The sequence below is a fragment of the Simochromis diagramma genome, unplaced genomic scaffold, assembly GCF_900408965.1.
Source record: "Simochromis diagramma unplaced genomic scaffold, fSimDia1.1 OVJJ01000343.1, whole genome shotgun sequence".
Taxonomy (NCBI): domain Eukaryota; kingdom Metazoa; phylum Chordata; class Actinopteri; order Cichliformes; family Cichlidae; genus Simochromis; species Simochromis diagramma.
In genome coordinates, this window is record NW_024386831.1 from 7,045,695 (window position 1) to 7,065,858 (window position 20,164).

At 43.6% G+C, this 20,164-nt stretch overlaps 1 protein-coding gene across 2 annotated transcripts in view; it reads left to right on the top strand.

Annotated features, from left to right (window-relative positions):
- The window catches only part of ptpn4a (protein tyrosine phosphatase non-receptor type 4a), a 70,327-nt gene that overhangs the window by 15,474 nt on the left and 34,689 nt on the right, over positions 1–20,164 (top strand). The window contains exons 1-2 of one of the 2 annotated variants that reach the window (XM_040027745.1): positions 11,288–11,292; positions 11,889–12,033. In XM_040027745.1, the coding sequence (XP_039883679.1) occupies positions 11,896–12,033 (138 nt within the window). In that variant the 5' untranslated portion in view covers positions 11,288–11,292; positions 11,889–11,895. Of the gene's footprint in view, positions 1–11,287; positions 11,293–11,878; positions 12,034–20,164 lie in introns of those variants that run through there. The other variant, XM_040027744.1, reaches the window with a different exon arrangement.

Here is a 20,164-nt window from a genome sequence, read left to right on the forward strand (position 1 = left end):
GGTTTGGTGTTTGACTGTTTTGACCTGAGCAGCTACAGCTTCTGAGAACAGAGTACAGGCTCGTCCCGAGGGTGACGGGGAGTAAGTGAATCATGTCGTTTTCCTGACTGTCACATGCCGTCCCGTCTGAGAGGCTGACACATTATGTTAGTTCCTAGCTGACAATGAAAAATCTCGTGCCTCAGGCTGACTCCTCACATCTGCGTTTTCATTTACAAAGTGGTATTTGAAAACAAAACTATCGCCACCTACACGACCATTTTAACACCGTTTTAGGATTAATCCCAGCTCTGCAAAGCTTTGCAGACCCACATGTATGTGTTTTGGCTATCTGCTGTTACTGAGGGTCAGAAATACTGTATGTGGAGCGACCGGTAATATGGGCGACTCTCGTTCATGTTGTTTGCGTTAGCTCTGCACGTGCTGCAGTCGCCACAGACCAACAATTAGTTTGTTTTTAACAGGTTTGACTGAACTGCAGCCGTTTCTTCGTTTTATGCTGGCCTTCTTGTTAACGTCTACAGGAACATGTTTGTTTGTTTTTTAACTCTTTCAAGTCTATCATAGGCTTTATATTTTAGCATGGATCTATCTTTATATTTTACATGCTGTAGTGCCATATCTGGGAGCATTTTAAGTTGCTATACATCAGTACAACCGTTATATCCCAAATTTCAATAATACGCCTGCATAAAGTCCATAGTAACTGCATAGCTTGCAAAAAAGTGCAGTAAACTACAAAAAATTGAAAATCTTTTTTGTTTTTTTTCACTTATTTCTAGTAAGAGAAATTTCAGAGGTGTAACCCTTAAAATTGTAAATGCAAAAAAATTGCCCAAAATAGTTTCCAACCACAGGAAATTCATTTTGAGTGTCTTCTTAGTTTCGTTTTTGAGATACACCAATTTTTATAAAATGCAGGAAAAACAAAAATAAATATTGTTGTACACAATTTGCAAAAAAAACAGCATATGCATCAAAATAAAACAAAATAAATTATTTGCATCAGTGAAATTAAGCCTCTCAGAAACTATACAGAAAGGCTTAAAGTCAAACGTGACTTTTACAAACACCAGTAAACCTTTGAAAGGTCACTTCCAGTTTTTGCAGATAATGGCAGACATGCGATAGTTCGCACTGATGTAGGAAGTGCTACTAACAGCTGATCGAATTGCGTGTTTCAGGACGATTATGTTTTAGTTGTTGCCAGCGCTTTGTATGCGATTTTTGCAAAGTTGTGGTTGCAGTTGTACCGGGATTTAAAAGTAGTTACACAAATTGGAGCGTGCCCGCTCCGATGGGCTTAGGATTTGAATATTTACCAAAAAAAAAGCGATTTTTACCTGCCTCCAAATGAATATCTTGGAATATGTTTTTACTTCCATGACTTACTTTGAGGCAGTTTCCACTTTAATGAGTCAAAGATCTGCCCACTAACAGCTTCACACTACAGTATTTTGTGTTTTTGGACAAAAGCTGCTTTCACACGATCAGAGCATCGGAGCACTTAATGCTGCATCTGTTCATGTTTTCAATGTATGCATGTTGTTGGAATTTGAGCTGAAGTTGTCACGTGAAGATATTTTCAGATGCAGCACAAACAAATATGTTTCAGACGTGTGTCAGCTTAATTGTTGTGGCAGCAGAGTTTGGTGATGAGGCCACAGACGCACACGGTTCAGATAATCTCACACTGCTTATACATAAAGAGCCTGCTCCTGTCTACTGTAGTGTGCTTGGCTTCTAGCGGGGTTTCTGCACCTTAATGAAGAGAGGCTGATTAACTTACAGCTTATTGACTCCACAGACTGTTAAACACACACTCGCTTACAGGACCAGATTCAAGGAACGGGGTTCAGCTTGGCACAGACACGGTGAATGTCAGCGGTGGTTTTACTGATATCAACATTAGATGCTTGTAGTTTGCTTATTTACTCATTTATTTATATTTCAATGCTTTTGGGTGAGGACTGCGGGTCTGTTTTACCTTATTTTACACTCTGTTATTTTTGTCTGTCTTACAAAAACACTTAATTCAAGCTTATGTAAAAATAAAGGCTCAATTTAAAAAAATTATCAAAATATTTAATCAGTCCTGGTGATTAATCTCCTTTTCATGGCTCAAGCCTGTTTGGTGGGCACCAGCATATATTATATTAAAATAAAACCTGCTTATTTTTTATTGGTTTATTTTTTTTTAATTAATAATTTGCACAGAAATGGTTTAAGTCCATGTTTAACAATTATTTTAATAAAATAGTTCAAACAAATCCTCCCCTGTGTTTGAAAATAAATTAACTTCAGATGAAGTTACAAATTTGAAACAACTTGACCCTTTTTAACTGTTAAATGCACGATGTGGAGATGTGTTGAGCTGTGTTTGCCACTTAAATCACTGGGATCTTTTGAAGGATCGTGTGAAGTGCTGCATTGTCACTGAGCTAATCTATCTGCCTTGCAGCAGGAGGGCGTGCGCTTGCTATAGAACACCTGGCCTCCCTGCTGGTGGGGCAGGAATGTGCAGGGTTGAGGTGGATGCGGGTGGAAATTTGCAGAGTGTTCAGAAACCGACCCCGGTTGCACGTAAAGGCGCCGGCGTCAGCAGGAAAGGAGAAATGTGCAGCTTTAATCAGACCTGCATCTCTCTCTCTCTCGTGTGTGTGAGAATATTACTGCACAGAGGAGGGCCTGCTGTTGTATAAACGGGGGCACGGGGGCCCTCCCCTCTCACATTCTCAGTCCAAACTTTCCGTGGTGTGTTTAAAACATCAGTGACCACTCTGACAAACCCTAAGTGGTATTTTATTGTTGTCCAGCTAATTCATTAGTGCCGGTGACAGACAAATGTGGTCTTTACATCACCCACTCCTGGCTTATCTCCACTGACTTCCTGTATGTGTTTACAATTGATTTTGTGGATCTGTTTTAAAGCGACGCCTGCGTCTGGCCCCGAGCCTCAGAGCACAAACGATGACCCGGCGTGATCCAGTCTGCAGCCGTACAGCCTGAGGTGCCCTTTTACGGCCCTTATATCTCCTTTTTTTTTTCTAGTTTCCTTCCATATTTTCATGTTTTAATATTTTTATCTTTATCCATTTTTAATGCATTGTTTTGTTGTCTTTTCTTCCGCGCTGTTTTTTTTGGACCCGTCCTTCAGCTGTTGCTCGTCTGTTGTTAAGATTGTTTGTTTGCTTTCACCTGTTCATTTAGTAACACCTGTGCTAATGAAATCAGTTTTTAACCACGTGTAGGATATTTGTTGGCATTGTTTCAGTAATTTTCTCACACAGAAATGCTGCTGTGTATGTGATGAACATTATGAATAGATGAATGATTATTTGGACTGTTAGCTAAAAGCAGGAAACCTCAAACCTGAGATAGTCGCCACTGATACCATTGCAAAAATAACAAAATGCGACGTGTGTTTGCATGACAAGAAGAAGAGAACCCCAGATGTGAATGTCTACTGTAATTCATTTATTTCTTTTACCGTACTCAGACTATGACATGTTTTATTTCTCCTCAATATTTTAAGAAAGTATTCAGTGTGCACTTTACAGATGCAGATGTGTTCACGGCTGTTGTGCAAACAACAAAGCGATTATTTGTCTCCAGGCCTTGAAGAGTGCCGTAGTTGAAGCTAAATGTTGTTTTGCAGACAAATCAAGTGGACAGGATGTGCTGCTTTTGTGCATTTGTGGTGGAACGACCACTGTTTTGCAACCTTTCTTTATTCCAGCGCAGCTGTTGAGATTAATCTGTCCTCAAATAACTCACAGTGACGCAACACAGAGAGTAGATGTTACTCGCTCACACTGTTAGCTCTTCTCTTAGCAGAAAATGCACGTTAGCGGCTTCTAAAGGGGAGACGGTGGCGCCAATAACTCGGGAAAAGAAGCAGAAGAGAAGCGAGAAGTGAAAGATGGAAGGGCCAATGGGAGAGGGGAGGTTGTGAAGACGATGACATTATAATAAATCTAATAGGACGATGAGATGTCACTCGAGATGCTTGGAGAGACGAGGGACTGCAGCGGGAGAACGAGCTGAGACGTCTCCTCTGTGTTATCTTTGATTCAGCAGGAATCTGTGACAGGTGTTGGCTTTTATCAATGGCTCTGTGTGTGTTTGTGTGCAGAAGTAAATGGCTGCTCTCTGGCACTGATGACTGTAATTTGCATAATGGACTCACGCTCCATACTGACACTTAAAGACAGGATGAAGAGGAGGCGAAGAAGAAGAAAAGTCAGGGATTTGGTATCAAAGAATATCGGAATGTTTCTGCATTGTTTGGAAAATCGATTCACAAATTTAGGATTTATTCTTAAATTCATTAGAAGGAAGTTGCTCAGTTACTGCTCCGCCCTCATGCAGTAACTGGTGGACTTGCAATAATAACAGTAATGCTGTGATTGATACTATGAAGAGACTTGAATGCTTCAGTACTAACGAGGTAAATTACATGTATGTTAACAGTGCTGCTCATTAAACTGGTGCAGTTCTGGAGGATAAAGTTTTATTCGCTTTTTCTACGTCACAGTCTTGTTTCGATCACATTGCCCGTGCACACAGCTGGGACTGACTCTGCAATTTTTTAATAATGTCATATATAAAAACGCTCATGTGCAAATAAACGTGCGCCCACTGTGTGACGCTCTGGGGAGTCCTTCATCTGTTTGGACCCAAACTCCAGTTGGCGGGCGGTCATCCTTCTCGCGCTCCTCAGCGACCCCCTGAATGGACGGGCAGAGCAGGTTAGCAGCGGCTGGATCGAATGTTCAAGTGTAAAATATTCCTGGGGAGGTAAACCATCTAAAAAAGTGAACAGACTCTGCTAGTTCGCCTTTAATAATTACACGCAAATTACATCTGAATGTTTTTATATGAGAAGTATTGGGCATGACTTTCCCATTTTTGATAGTTCTAATTATTGTTGATTGCCTAACACTCGACCTTTAACACTCGGCTTTACTGACTGAATGACCTCGTTTTATCCTTTTGGCAAAAACCTATTAAAATATGTTTTTATTGTTATTAATTTAGTAGGTTTTCTGTAATCGCGTTGCCCCGGGGCTCGGTAGGAACGTTTAATTCAGCGGTTTCTCATTCATGTCTCAGGAGCAGGTTATTTTCCTCTTTTTCTTTCTTGTAACTACAGGTGAAAGTGCACAACTGATGTGTGAATCTTCAAATGGAGCTCGTGATCTCAAAAGCATTTTGTGAGGTTTAAATGCGAAACGCTGAATCTCTGTTAGCTCGACTAAAATCACAAGCGCTTCCTTTTTCATCAGAAAGCTTTAGTGTTGCTGAAAGTCTGTGTCGTGTCAGGTTATTTAATATAATTCAGTGATGAAATATCGAGTGTGAAAGAAGTTAATAAGAACTGAAGCGGTCAGGAAGCTCCAAAATATAAATAACTTTGGTTTTTGGTTTCTATGAGATGCTCTTTGCGCAGCAGATTTGTTTGCTCTAATTATATTTTTACATTTTCATACAATCTGTAACGTGTGAATCCTTAAACGTGTGTCTGCTTTAACTGTGCTCCGTGCTCTATACGTAAAATGAAATGTCCCCCTCTCAGGCTGTTATTGCTCTTTGGTTTTGTAGCACACGTTGGTGCACTTGTGTTGAAATGCCCGATGAAGTGCTTCTGGAAAGCTGAGAACTAGAATGGACGGTGTAGTTTTTCTAATCAATGCAGTCGGGCCGGCTGAGTCAGGATTTTCATTCATGCTCTCCGAGAGGTTTATTCCACAAGGGCTCGGTAAGGTTCAAGCAGAGGTTTGCAGACGTTTGCAACTCTGCACGGCTGAATGATGATGGGTTTGAGACCAAAGGGGGCAGAAACTGAACCGGACATTTATAGTTTATAGTTAGCGCAGTTGATTTGATTTACTGAATCTGTGGATTAGCAGTGTCTGTTACAGGCAAACTGAACGCGTGCAACACAAAGTCTGACTTGGCTCTGGTACTGCTCAGAGTTGCTGTTATAAATGATATTCTAGCTTCTTGTTGGGTCTTCATACATCTCTCTTCTCAAGGTTATTTGCTGCCTCAGCTTTCTCGCCTCGACTGGCCCGAGTTTTTGGACTCCCAGACCATCAGAGACGCGCAACAGCCCGATGCTGTTGCTGCCCTAAAATCACAAGTGGTTCCTAGATAGAAGAAGTAAAATCAAAGGGTTCATAGTGGTGGTCTGATGGGGGAGAAGGGAAAGGATGTAAGACCTGGTATAGGAAGTGTTTTTCTGTCTTAATGCCAAACAATAGTTTATTTCCTCATGTTTATTTATATAGCACCAAATAAAAACAGCAGTTGCATGAAGGTGCAGGTGAAACCCTCCAGTGTTCAACCGAGCGCAGAGCCACTCGTTCTTATTCTGATTGAAATCGTCCACGAGGGCTTTAAAGTAGTTTTTCTAATCATTTATAACGAAAACGGAAATCGCAGGCTGTCTCCAAACACGCACGCGCAGTGGCACACATCTGTAATTGACCACCTGTTTGTGTATGACCTAGTTTACGCTGTGCTGTGAAGCTGTTATGCACAATTCCTTTGGGATTCCTAACTGCAAGCCTCTTATTTCAACTGTTCCAAAGCAGCACAAAGGGACAGAAAAACCATACGTAGCAGTTCCTTTGAAGGAATCGGGATTATAAATAGAAATGTAAAAGGCAAGCAGAGTTCAGCTGTGAGCCCGTATTTGAGCTGGAGCAGACGGCGCCAGTTGTGAAGCTTTCGCTTTGAGGACTTCGGCGACACTAGTATAAATAAGAGGCACGGGGAAGGACGGTGCTTCAGCCCTGTTGGGATCTGCTTTATTATGTACACAAGTGGTGTGCATGCTAATAACAGCAGAGCCATGTATACAATGTGGAGCAAAGGTGATACTTTGGTCACTTTTGCCTGAATGTGGGTAAATGCTCAGTTGTTGGTGAGCCGACTCACTGAACAGAGACCTGGCGATTGTGTGGCAGCACTCAAAGCTCAAATTTATGCAGCTGCTATTTAAAAAAAAAATCATAATGAAGCTGGACAAACGAGGTAAAATTGGGACACTGGAGCCGGGTGTGCTTGCAGATGCAGAGAGGATGTTGGGAACTGCTCTGTGTGGAGAACGAGAGAGAAGAGAGACACAAACCTACAGAAGAAATCACGAAACGCAGCTTTAAACTAGAATGTTTGTGTGTGCATGCTAATATCAGCATGTTTATATATGCGTTTACATTAAAGGCTCATTTTCCTGTGCATGGACAGGAAGGCTGCAGGAGCGTCTGTGTTTGCAATAAGCCGAGGGAGCCGCAGGAGCCCACCAGTGAGGGAAGCTTGAGGGTCAAGGGCCCTTGGTTAGACACACACACGCATTTCTGCCTGTTTGTAAGCTCCGCTGACTTCGGAAGCACGCTACAATAATTGCTTCCTGCAGTTCCGGAGGCTTCTCTCAGGGGAGAGTGGCTGTCCTGTCCAGCTCAGCAGAGCAAAGCTGGAAGGACCACAGCGGAGCAGAAAATTTCAGTACGGCGAGAAGAGAAAGAGTGGAAGAGGAAACGGTGTAGTAGGACAGGAAAGAGATGAATAAGGAGGAAGAAACTTTTAAAAACCTATGAAAAACAAATGAGCTTAATCTATTATCCAGTTAGTCGACTCATTGATCCGTACCACGAATACTACTCAGACAAATTACTTTATCTATGTGCAACACTTTTAACCGTTCCTTCTATACGCCAAGGGCTGCAACCCCGGCAGATGGCTTTCTGTCACTCTGTGACAGGAAGTTGTAAAGAAGCCAGGTAAAAGCAAGCTGCACCACCCTGCATGGTCCTGCAGCACTGTAAAGATGGAAAATGGACTGAACAGCAGACGAATGGAGCGACGTGTAGCCACATCCTGCACAGACATATGGATGCTAAGGCTGATGCTTATGTCATAGCAACACTATGCAAACTAATCTAGTTTGATATGTTTGAGATGCTGTGCACGAAGGCACCGATTAACCAGTTTAGACTGTTTAAGTGGGTTCCTACTTTTATACTAGTTGACCGGTTAACTAATGAGCACCTCCAGTTTAATCCATCCAGTCCTCAAATGTGTCCAGATTCTGTGTGTGGCTCAGGCTGAAAATAAGCCTGCTCGCTGTGGCGGCTCAGAAGACAAAATAAAAGCACTGTTGTTGAAAGGAAGCAGGCACGATAATTGTTTTATCTCTTTTATCTCGTTTTCCTAATCCATGGAGGCCACAATTTTAATTGAATAGACATTTCGATTAATTGCGTCACTCTAGTAAAAGTTCATGAGAACAAATCGAACGAGATAAAACCTTGATGAAAATCATTCTTGACAAACTATTTTCATTTATATTTCAAACAATGGTTTTATGCCGGACTTTAAACTGATCATTAAAGCTCTCAGGCTCAGGTAGGTCACGTGAGAACGTGATTCAATGGTTGCAGACAGGATGGGATCATCCTGTCTGCAGTTTTGAAATTGTCTTCATGTGGATAAGCAGAAGAACGTTAGGACAGGAAAAGGGCAGGGCAAGGCGATACAGCCTGTGGAGTGTGTGTGTGTGTGTTTATCCCACAGCTCGTCCTCGGAGAGAGCCAGCGATAGGAGCACATTGCTCCGTCCCTCCCTTCCTTCTGCATGGCTTCATCCCTGCATCCGTCTCCCTGCTCCATTCGCTCTGTTTCCCAAGCTCGCAGCGCTGTGGCTGGCATCATCGCGCATGCTTGCCCACGTCCGCGTGCGTTTGCCCGCACTGAGGCCAGCGTGCTCGTTCCGCTGGCAGAATATACCGATCCCACCAGGAGCACCTACAGCACGACCAGCTCTGCATCTTGCAGCACTTTGTGCTCTGATGCTGTGGCAGTTCTTGCCCAGGAAATTGTGAGCGGACGTGGTAAACTTTGTGACCCGCTGATATGATTAAGACCGATACAGACCGATGTCTTTGTGTGATCAGTTTGGTTACTGTGACATCATAAACAATCAGCTTGCTGCACATTGTGGCTTCTTTTTCCTCGATAGGCTAATGCTTTGCTAGTTCTTCTGAGATTGTTACTGAACATCAGAGATAAATTTATGAATTTAAAAATTCTTTGTAATTAAGTAGCTGGAGGCATTACATACATGTTCCGGTTTAAGATGTCAGCAAACGGTGAGTAGGCACAAGAGATCGCGCTTCTGGGTTTGGTCAGGTCTTCGGGGATGGCAGAGGCGGTTGTGCTTTTGAATCGTATAATTTTGAAATTGTTATCAAAGACATGCCTTTCTTTATCTTTGCATGGAGGAGGGGAGCAAAGGGCAATGAGTTAACTGAAACTAAAATAATAAATGGATATTTTTCACCAGCCTGTCATTGAACAGAGGAGTTTGACATGTGAGAAATGCTTAGCTGGAGTTTCTGAGGTTTCCCTGTTAGTTCAGTGAAGGCGAGATGCTTTTGAATTTGTTTGTATTAAACACCTGCAGCGTCATGCTGTCTGCAAACACGATAGCTATAATTTGACTTATATCCACCAAGGTCTTCAAGTCAGCTTAATGATTAAAAAAATGACCAAAAGAAAAAACACCTCATAGCTTGAGCTTGTGTATTGAAGGTCAGTAGATTGATCTGATCATTTAAAACTGTGTGTCTTACTGCCAGTGTTTGGACTGATGAGATGTAGGCATATAGGGAAGGATAATGTTACAGTAACAGGTTGTAACTGTTTCAATCAAAAACATTTTTCACTTTATTACATTTACAGACATTTTACCAAAAAATGATCCTATACATGCATGATATCCACATAAATTGTGTCAGGTATATTAAAATGAGTCTCAGCAGGGTAGAATTACAAAGTTAAAGTCCATTTAAGGAGAGCAAAGAAAGCTAAATGAATATATAGAATAAACCATTGGCCCTGGTGGACGTTTGCCCTCTTGGAGCACTTCTCATATTTTTATGCTTTCCTGAGTTGTTCTTAACTCACTGGACGTTCAGCACGATGAAGTAATATAATGTGACCACAGGGTGATAGATGCTTTCTTGAGATGTCTGTCACATGTCATTGTGTCTATTTTTGGTCTATTTTTGGATGAGGCGACTGTCAGAACTTCCTCTGTGCATATGACAGATAGATTATTGTGTGTCTGTGTGTGTGAGAGGGAGAGTTTGTTAGCGGTGACCTGAAGTATAAATGTGCATTTATAGAGAGCGCACCATCTGTCAGTAGGTCATCCTGGTTTGTGCTCGTGTGTAGTGATGAGCAGCTCGGAGAGCTCTCCCCATCCACAGATCCGTCGCTACAGACACAGCAGCCCGCGATGACAGCACCGTGACCCCTGTGGGTTTGTCACGTCTGCAGTCATGCTAGATGACCTAAAAGTAAAAAAGCAGGATGTGGACAGGAAGGGCTTGGAGCTCATTGCAGCATCACATCATTCCTCTGTTTCATTGACCAGCCTCTGACAGACGGCTTTAACGACGACTCCAGACAGTCTGCGAGCCACCGACTTCTCATCAGAAGCTTCACAGAACTAAACTGTTACTCACTAATCAGATAATCGGACAGAAACACAGTTTATTGTAAAGGAAAAGTGAAACACTGTGGGGGAAACGGGCCCGTCTGATTTCTCTGAAGCAGCTCAGAAAATTCAGAGTCGCTATTTCACTTGAAATTGACAAACAGGAAGCTCAGCAGCAGCAAAGGTGACGAGGTCTGCTTATCTCTTCCTGTGAAGCTCTCCAAGTTACATCGCAGGTCTCTTCTTTGTGTAAAGTGAACCAATCATCTTTTTTTAAAACCCTCGGTTTGCATGGAGCAGCCGTCCAGAACAAACGTGGCTTAAAGGAAAATAGAACTGGTCTGAGATAATGAAGACTTACTCTGGATAAGAGCTGCTCTAGAATCTGAGAATATGCATCATAATGTATGAAAATCATGTGGAACAGGTGCCCGTGATCTTGTCTTTACTCTTTGAAAGAACTGTTCATCTACGGAGATTACAAACACATTTAGAGTCACGTGAAAGAGTCCTCAGCAGGGTGTAAAAGCAGAGAAATCCCACACCTTCATGTTTTACCTTCAGTCGACATCAGTGACTATAGGAGGTTTACTCATTCGTCGCTTTGTGTGAAGCAGGTCCGTCATTCGCTGCTCTCGCTCTGCTGTAGCCTTCGTGTTTTTGTCTTCATGTTGGAAGTGAGAGCTGCCTCCTCCTCCTCATCATCATCAGCATCAGCATCACCATCAGCAGTGTGTCTGCACAGATCACACAGTGAGAGCTGCACCTACTCAGCTGTGCTCTGCCGTCACAGGGCGCCTTTTTTTGTTTTAGATAGCGGCGTGCTAACAGCGTGCTGCATTAATTCTCCCCACTAAGATTAAAACTGAATTGTTCTTTGTTTGGAAAGATACCATCACGTGTGCTGTGGTTTTTGAAGCTTGTAATAAACAGGGCAGCATGGCCCCGGTTGTTGCATTATTCTTCACTGACGAAGTCTAATTGCCTCTTAAAATAATAAAATGTGTCATCCTGGGTTGTCCCGTGAGTGTTTGAGGTGGCGGGCTGCGCCGCATCACCCTGGCAGGGAATCTGCCGCTTGCGTATTGACATTCTTTTCCCATGAAGCACTCGCTCGCCGATGCTTCGACCTGCTTGCACGGGCTTGCGCGGCTGCCGTCGCTGCGTGCCGTATTGTGCATCTGTTTGTAGATGGATCGAGCCTTGAACAAAGAGGTTTTTGTCCCCTAAAGCGCACCTTAAGTTTCGTGGTGTTATGCATTCATTACAGGCAATCTTAGATCTTTGGCAGATCGGACCCTGATCGAGCCCCGTTTTGGTTTTGCTCTCACTCATCGTTTTCTCCTCTGTGCTGTGTCCTCTCTTGTTGCAGACCCTGGTAGGAGCGTGATGAGCGCGCGCTTCCGCTTGCCTGCTGGCAGATCCTACAATGTCCGGGCGACTGAGCTGGAGCGAGACAGGCAGCACACACAGGTTGTGTGCAACGTACTGCTGCTGGACAACACAGTCCAGGCCTTCAAAGTCAATGTAAGTAAACCCCCTTCAGTCCCAACCGCCTTGTTTCAGTTGTGTGTGCGAGTTAAAAGCACATGGCAGAACATTACATTACTTGTTTGTTTTTTTTAAGTGTTTTCTCAATAACACTAAAATTGTCCCCAGACGAAGACGATCTGATGAAGACGGTGGTCTCGTCTGCTCTTTCTTTTTTTAGAATTGAAAACTTCCAGTATCAAACCCCTTCCCCTTTCTCTCAGACCAACTTTCCTACATACCTTTTTCCGTTACTGTGAATTTCCCCTCAAGCCCACCTCAGATTCATCTGAGAGTCGGTGGGGGGAAAAATCCCTTGTGTTTCGACACATCGGCAGACATTTAAAACGCAGCCCACTCTCTCTCTCTCTCTCTTTCTTGTGTTCTGATGATACTAATGGGTAGGGTTTCACTTGTCCCACTGGCTTCAGTTTGTTCCATTTCTGGCTTTGAGGTTTGATCTCAGCGGTTGATCAGTCGGTCTTTATCTCGCTTTACAAGCATTCGGTCTCACGCAGGCGAAGCTCGAGGGGAAAATAAAGCAGGGTGTCTGTAAGCGAGCGCGGTGCGTGCGCTTCAGACCAGGTGACGAGCCAGCTTGTGACTGATGTTACGGCCGTCTGTCTCGGCTCTCCGTCTGATCAAGCACCGTGACAGAGAGACACACAGTCAGTCGGGAAATTCCCTTTGAGTCACAGCGCAATTCTTCTAATAACATCCTCTCAGACGCATCACTTCCTGTTAGCGTTGAGATTTGTGTTTACTGAAAGAAAAGCACGAACGACAATATGAACATTATATCTGATGAGTGCTGATGTGATAATGAAGTCGTACTTTTTACTCTGTGCGTTATTCCACGCTACTTTGTAACTGCTCGTTCACTTCCTGTCACTCTTGTCATGCAGATGAGTCTGAGCCACGTATGTAAAAGACCGTCTGTGTGTTCAAGCTTAGCCGAATGTGAGAACTTCAATGTAGTGTGAGCTCTGTCGGCCTCTCTGCCAGCTTCATTGATCAGGCCCCCGCAGCAGCAGTAACTTCCTGGAAGGACAAGCCATCCCGAGAGCAACAATACTTCTATTGATCCTCTCTGTGGCCGACTGGCCGTGACTCCGGCGGAGAGTGAAAATCCAGAAGCAGCCTCTTATTGTCATGGGAACCGTGGGGGCTGGTGGTGTGCGAGTGTGTGTGGGTTGGCTGTGGGAGGCACATGAGGGGCTTGTATTGATGATCGTATAGATGGAAAGCCGTAGGCTGAAATAATATCAGTGTAAAGTGTTATTCCAGATATTGTTGTAGCGCCGAGCGTAATTTAAATGTCATCTAAAGAAGGGTCGATGAAATTTCAAGCATCGAGCGCTTGGTTTCCATCATTTCTTGTCAGTTTTGTATTTGTTGCGCTTCAGTTTAGGATGGAAAATTCAAGAAAAGCACCAACGATCAATGCGACGACTGTATTTTAGACAATAACTCAGCGAGGAGGTCAGGTATTCAGATTTACGTTCAGATATTTATTCTAACTTTTGTCTCTTAATTGCATTCATGCTGAGCATTTTTTTTTTTTAATGATTACGTTTTAATTTGTAATTTTGAGTAACTGTGGAATTGCCCTGTTTTCACATTTAGTTTGGGGAAGAAGCCTCGTTAAATGTCAATGTGTCACACTTTCATAAATTAATGAACAACAGCCTCTGGACTTACAGTTTCTGCACAGTCAGAACATTTCAGACATTATCTGTGTAGTTCTCACCTACGTAATTGAGACTCACTTAAAAACTGCCTAGCAACAACACTCAGCTTACTTAATTCTCAGGAAGAAAAATATCAGATCGCCTCCTCCTTTTCCTTCGGGCTGTTCCATCCTGCACGCCTGCACGGTGCAGGTACCAAATTTCATATTCATAGTTTGCAACCCACTGCAGAAGTAGGAGAGACCTGCCAGAGGCATTCATCGCTGAGTAATAGCTACACCCATGTCGTCATCGGAAACACGATCACTAATAAAAGCAGTTTGATCTGCGTTCACCTTACGTTCAGACACGGCGTGGAAAATGAGGCAAAAACCCACAGCAACCATCAGTCACACCAGTCAGTCACCACTGCAGCGTTTAATAAAAAAGAAAAATACAATGATATCACGCGTTATCCTCACACATCCTCACATGCGTGCTTGGAAAACCCACCTCCCCACATACAAAAGCAGGGTTAGCAGCATGGTCAATTCACAGGAAAGCAGAACCAAAGTAACCACAATACCCAACATGAATATTCAGCTGTCTGTAACAGCTATTTGGTAATCAGGCAGCTCTTAACAAAGACCCAAGTTACTGGGTTTTTTTCCCAGGCTCACAGTCAGTCTTTCGTTTGTCACACATGTATAGAAAGCACCACGAGTCCCAGTTTGCATCATTGAAATCACTACATTTGGATATTTCATAAACAAAAATGTCTGTGATTAGGTAATATCCCTCTACTCTACTGCTGTACTACATACGGAGATCGATGAGTTGAGATAGCACTGGGATCATCTGCCCAGTAGAGAAAAGTACAATAACAAACTTAAAGTATAAACCATCAAACTGCTTCTTTAAAAGAGCCAGCTGCTGCAAACAAGCTAATCAGAGCTACACACTACTACTGTTTTCTGTTTTTATGTGTGTACCACAAGGGCAGTCCTGTGAACTAAATGTACTTAAACACACTAGTAAGCAGACCTGACTTCAATGTAACAGCAAAAGCTGAACTGGCGTTAGTCAATGAAGCGCCCGGCCCACTACAACTGATTTAAATGGCTTTAAATGGGGCTTATTGTGCTCACATTTCTCTTGGACATTCAGTATTAGCCCAACATTATTCCATACCATACCCACTTTATTTATAAAGCACTTTAAATGCAGGCACGACAGATACAGAGTGCTGTATGCACACAATAAAAACGATTATGAAATAAAAACGGGTAAGTGCTCACACTAGGTGGAATAATGGACAGGCTCCGCCCCCTCTGAGCTTGGATTTCTGTTTCTGCTGGTCAGAAACTTTGACATGGACTCTGCACATGCAGGCAGTGAAGCGCCGCCACGACAGGTGTGCTTGTTCTTTTTATTTACGCGTTTCATTTTGAACCAGCTGCAGGCGTGACTGGAGTGTGCTTCTTTAACCCCAGACGTTGGTGTAGATCCATCGTTGAGCTCAGCTTGGTAACTGCACTTTTCTTTTTTTTTTTTTTATTGGGATTTTAGAGGCCAAGCAGAGTTTTTGCCACCTCTCCCCCCTTTCGGTTATTGTATTTCTTTTTTCCTTTAATGGTTGATTCCTGTTCTTTTATTAATGCGTCATTTTTGATTCCTGATCAGTTTTTCTCTGTGGAGCCAAAAAGATTCGATGAGCTTGGAGATTTTATTCTGATGGAGTGAACAACCACTCGCTCTCGACTTCTCACTTCCTCCGTGTGTTTTGGTTCTTGCAGCCAACGACAGGACAGCAGAATTTGCATGTGTTGTTGTTGTAGTGCTGACAGTTTCATGGAGTTGGTTATGCTCGATGGTGAGAAAAATGAGAGCGTAACGGTAAATGGTTCGCTCCACCTCTGTGACTGGAAGAGCCAAAATAGTGACTGCAACCACGCTGCTTAGAAACCAGGGAGGTGTGAGGGAGGTGTCACACTGCATGTGTGGGCAGGATGTGCTATACGTGTGCGCTCTCGCATGTTTCTTGGCCTCAGCACGACGTCCTTTGTTTTAGGGCTGTTTAAAATCAATATTAGCAAAACAAGGCTGCCCACTAATTTTAAAATGAAGATCACTGTTTGCTCAGACGAGTTTTCACCTCCGTTGTGCATCAAATGCCGTCGTGCTTTTTGGCGTTGACTCGGTGTGTTAAACGAGAGCTGGTGCTGCTCATTCAGCGAGGTGGACGGACGTGCAGAGATCACAGATCGGTCCCTCGGTTCTCATCCTGAAAGTCTGTGCTGAGTTTACTGGAAAAGGAAAACGGCTATAGATGTCAGCGCCTCCACCTTCACGTTGTTCCTTTCCTGCCTGGACAAGCTGCCTCATACTTCCTGAAATTCCGTCATTCTTTAACACACACACACCCACACACACACCCATCTTGTGGGGACATCTAATTGACATAATGCTTTCCCGAGCTTTTAGAATAGAATAATCCTTTAATTGTCCCAGAAGGGGAAATTTGGTTGTAACAGCAGCCAAAAAGACAGATATACAAACAAACAATACACAGGAAGTACACAATTTTTACATATTTACATCAAGGACAGTGGTTACTATATACAGAGAGTATTGTACAGTTATTAAATTAAATAAAAATAGCTACAGATAAGAGGCAAAGCAGGTTGTAGTGCGAATCGGTTGATTAACTTATTGCAGTTACAGCGCAGATGTAAACATCTGTTTGTTGGGAGCAGTTCTGATTGTACAGTCTGACAGCTGCAGGGAGGAAGGACCTGCGGAAACGCTCCTTCATGCATCTAGGATGCAGCAGTCTGTCACTGAAGCAGCTCTGCAGCTTTACCATGAAAGATGAATGCCTAACCCAACTGTAACCCGTCACTAAAACCACATTTGGAGTCTTAAAAATGCCTTCAAGCTCGTGGGGACTGGGATTCTGGTCCCCATGAATATAATAAACTTCCTATTTTTGGTCCCCACAAAGATATGAATACACGCTCATGCACACACACACACACATTGACACACTCAGTTGTTTCCTGTGGAAGGACTTCAATAAAAATGTCACATTTTTTGTTAACCTGTCATAAAACAGTGGAATTTCCCCCCGAGTGTTTGATGTTCGATGGTCCGCTCCCCTCCAACCCTGAAGACGAACCCCTCGGGGTGACAGACTTATCAGAGCATCTTTTTTCCCCCCTCTCTCGCGCTCTCTGCCCCTCCTCTGCTCTCAGCCAATCTCTTGTGCTCTGATTGCTCTCTATCACCATGTCTCCTTCCTCTCTCTTCATTCTCACGCACACAGACGCTGTTTCAGTCCGCGGTGCGGGTGAAGGGCACAAAGAGGGTTTGTCTCACCCGCTCGCATCGTCAATCACTCGGTTTCTCTTCTTCCATGCTCCCTCTCTCTTTCCCTCTCAGTGACTTTCTCTCTTCTTACGTTTGCATTCTCTTTCTTTTCTTTGAAAGTCTTTCTGCATTTCTCTGCTCTTTCTGACTCGTCTATCCAGAATGTGGAGCTGCTGTTGCCATAGTCTGTGTAGCTTGTTGCGTAAAAGTCCAGAGGAAGCGTGTGTGTGTGTGTGTGTGTGTGTGTGTGTGTGTGTGTGTGTGTGTGTACACGCTGGTGCTAGTCTCTTCTGGTATTCTAAAAGCGTACGAGCCAAATGTGCGATTGCTGTGAGAGCAAACAGACATACATTGTTAAAAGTGAGCCAGGAATACACACAAAAGGCAAGCATGCCCGCTCACACACACACACACACACACACACACACACACACACACACACACACACACACAGGCGATGGGTTTCCTGGGATTGCAGTGTAAAAGTGCACAGAGGGCTCCCACATCGAGCTGAAAAGCTGCTTCGTACAAAGGAGAAGCGTACACACAGAGTTTCTCATGGAGGCAGCAGACACGTTTATCAAGAGTCTCCGAAGGAAAGTGTCACACGAGAGGCTAGCATCGCTAGCTTCCTCATTCTTTCGGTTAGCCGCTGTCAGCTGGCTGTAATCATCAGACTTTTCAGGCACTTGGGATTTCCACCAGATACTTTAAAGCAGCCAGAATTTAAAAACTGATTTTATATCATCCTAAAAAAATTAGTATATATCAAAAGCCCTTCTAATGTATTTAAAGAGGCATTAATAGAGATTTAAAATGTCCCGTTTTTCGAAATTTAAGGTGTGGTGATGATGGAAGGGAAATGTAAGAGCCTTGATGTTGATGAAGCGCTGCTCCCTTCATCTCTCGCCACAGCAGATCATCTGCATCCATCTCACCCCATCCCCAGCATCCTCTGTCCTCCTTCACTACGTCCACGAACCTCCTCTGAGCTCTTCCTCTTCTCTTCCTGTATTTTCTTCCCGTCTCCAAACCATGCATCACAGCCATCTTGTGCCTCCTGCAGCTCCCCAGACACTCGTCTCCTCCAGCTCCACTCTGCCTGTACTCTCTTGTTCACCACAGTTGCTTTGGATTGTTTCCTCCTCTCTCTAGTGCATACCTCCACCTCTTCAAGCTCCACCTGCTCCCGATGCACACTACAGATCAGTGTTGTCTGCACGCATCATAGTCCACAGAGACTCCTGCCCGACCTCATCTGGCAGCCTGTCCATCAACACTAAGAACACTTTGTTTGATTTTGAGGAAAACATGTTTCATTTGTTGGTTAACACATGAATTCAGGAAGAGACAAAATATGGATGAAGGACAGCCCACTTTTCTTCCATGTTTAGCCCATATTTCATATTAAAATCACAGGTACTGGGAGCTAGCATTGGTCGCTTTCTAAGCAGCTGGGCGCAGTTACCTCAGTACGAGTTTGAGTCACAAGGCTATGAGAAGTGAAGGTGTCCCATGTGACTAATATACTTCAGAACCACTGCGCTAGCTTGTGCCCTTCCTCCTGTTGTGTTGACGCCTGCATCAAGCTCTTTATAGCTAACCTCCCAGCTAGCCTTTTATAATCAGGGAGACGCTAACATCGGAGACGTCCCGGTTTTTGCATTCTCCCATTTCTCTTTCAACTCTCAAAATACGTGCATGCTGAGCTGAGGCTGTATATAAAGCATCTCGACGTCACTCCTCGACATGGTTGTGATGCTAGCAGATGAGCTAACAGTATAGAATACCAAATATACCAGCTAATTAATGCTAGTGAGGAAAACGTCAGAAACTTGGTCAACAAAACAGCAACACTGTCTTCTTGGGCCTTTAGTGGTGTTAACCTCACAGGTAACAACAGCATGTGTCATTTGAAAAATGCTCCAGAAAGCAGGGATGAGGTCCGGTTCAGTGACTCTGGCAGCTATCGGCTAAAACCAGGATGCGTCTGCCTGTTAGCAGATGAGTGATGGCAAAAATGATCACCCCTGCAGACTTGCGATGAAGGGTAAATGCATTATTGGTAGCAAAGCTGTTTCTAGAAACGTGTTTATCGGTGATGTCAATCTGGGCTCTTTAATATGGGAGGCAGCCTCGGGTGCGCTTTAGAGGAACAGCAGCCACAAAAGGGCCGTTTGACGCAGTGAAATATGAATTTGCTACTAGAGTAAACAGTTGTTTACCAGGTTTTAATGCATTATTAAACTGCAGATAAATATTTTTTTAATTAAACCGCTCATGCTCGTTTCCAGCTCATGCTGCCTGATAACACTTTCTTATTTTTCTGATTGGTGGGCTTCTTATTAGGGGATATCCCTAATGTGGTCATCCTATCTTCACGTCCTTATTTTAAACTTCTTCTAATAAGCAATAAGCACGTAACTCGACAAAGACAAGGAAAGCCTAACCGATCACCTTCGACAATGTTCTGACCAAATTGGCTTTGTCCACAGGTTTTCCTCTCTGCAGCGCTCCTCTTCTTAAATGTAGCCATGTTGAATTTTTCATGTTCACCTGAGTGTGACTGGAAAGGCCAAAAAGTCACCAGTTCTCTCAGTACACCAGCAACTCACACATAACAAGGCTTTGACATTAGTAGATTGCACACATGCAAGTTGTCCTAGAGGGCTGCCATGTCAACTGTCAGCTAACATTGTGTCTGTTTGCCCCCCACACACACAAACAGTGCGTTGTAAAACTGTGTCAGCAGGGCAAAGGGGTGTGTGTGTGTGTGTGTGTGTGTGTGTGTGTGTGTGTGTGTTTTCTCCCACGGGAGCTCTGATGGAGCCACACATTTGTGCCCTGCCTCCTCCTCCTCCTCTTAAAGTTGCAGCAGATCAGGTGTGACTTTCTGCCCCACTTGTGATCCCGTGGCTTCTCCTCTCACCCTCGCTGTTTTCTCAGGAAATGATGTGATATTAATGATGCGTTTGATAAGTGATTTCTCACATTTTACAGCCTTTTAATTGGCTCTCTGTGGACTCTGTGTTTAGGGAGAAATCCCCCCTTTCCTCTTCCTTAATCCCGATCAGAAACCATCTGTAAAC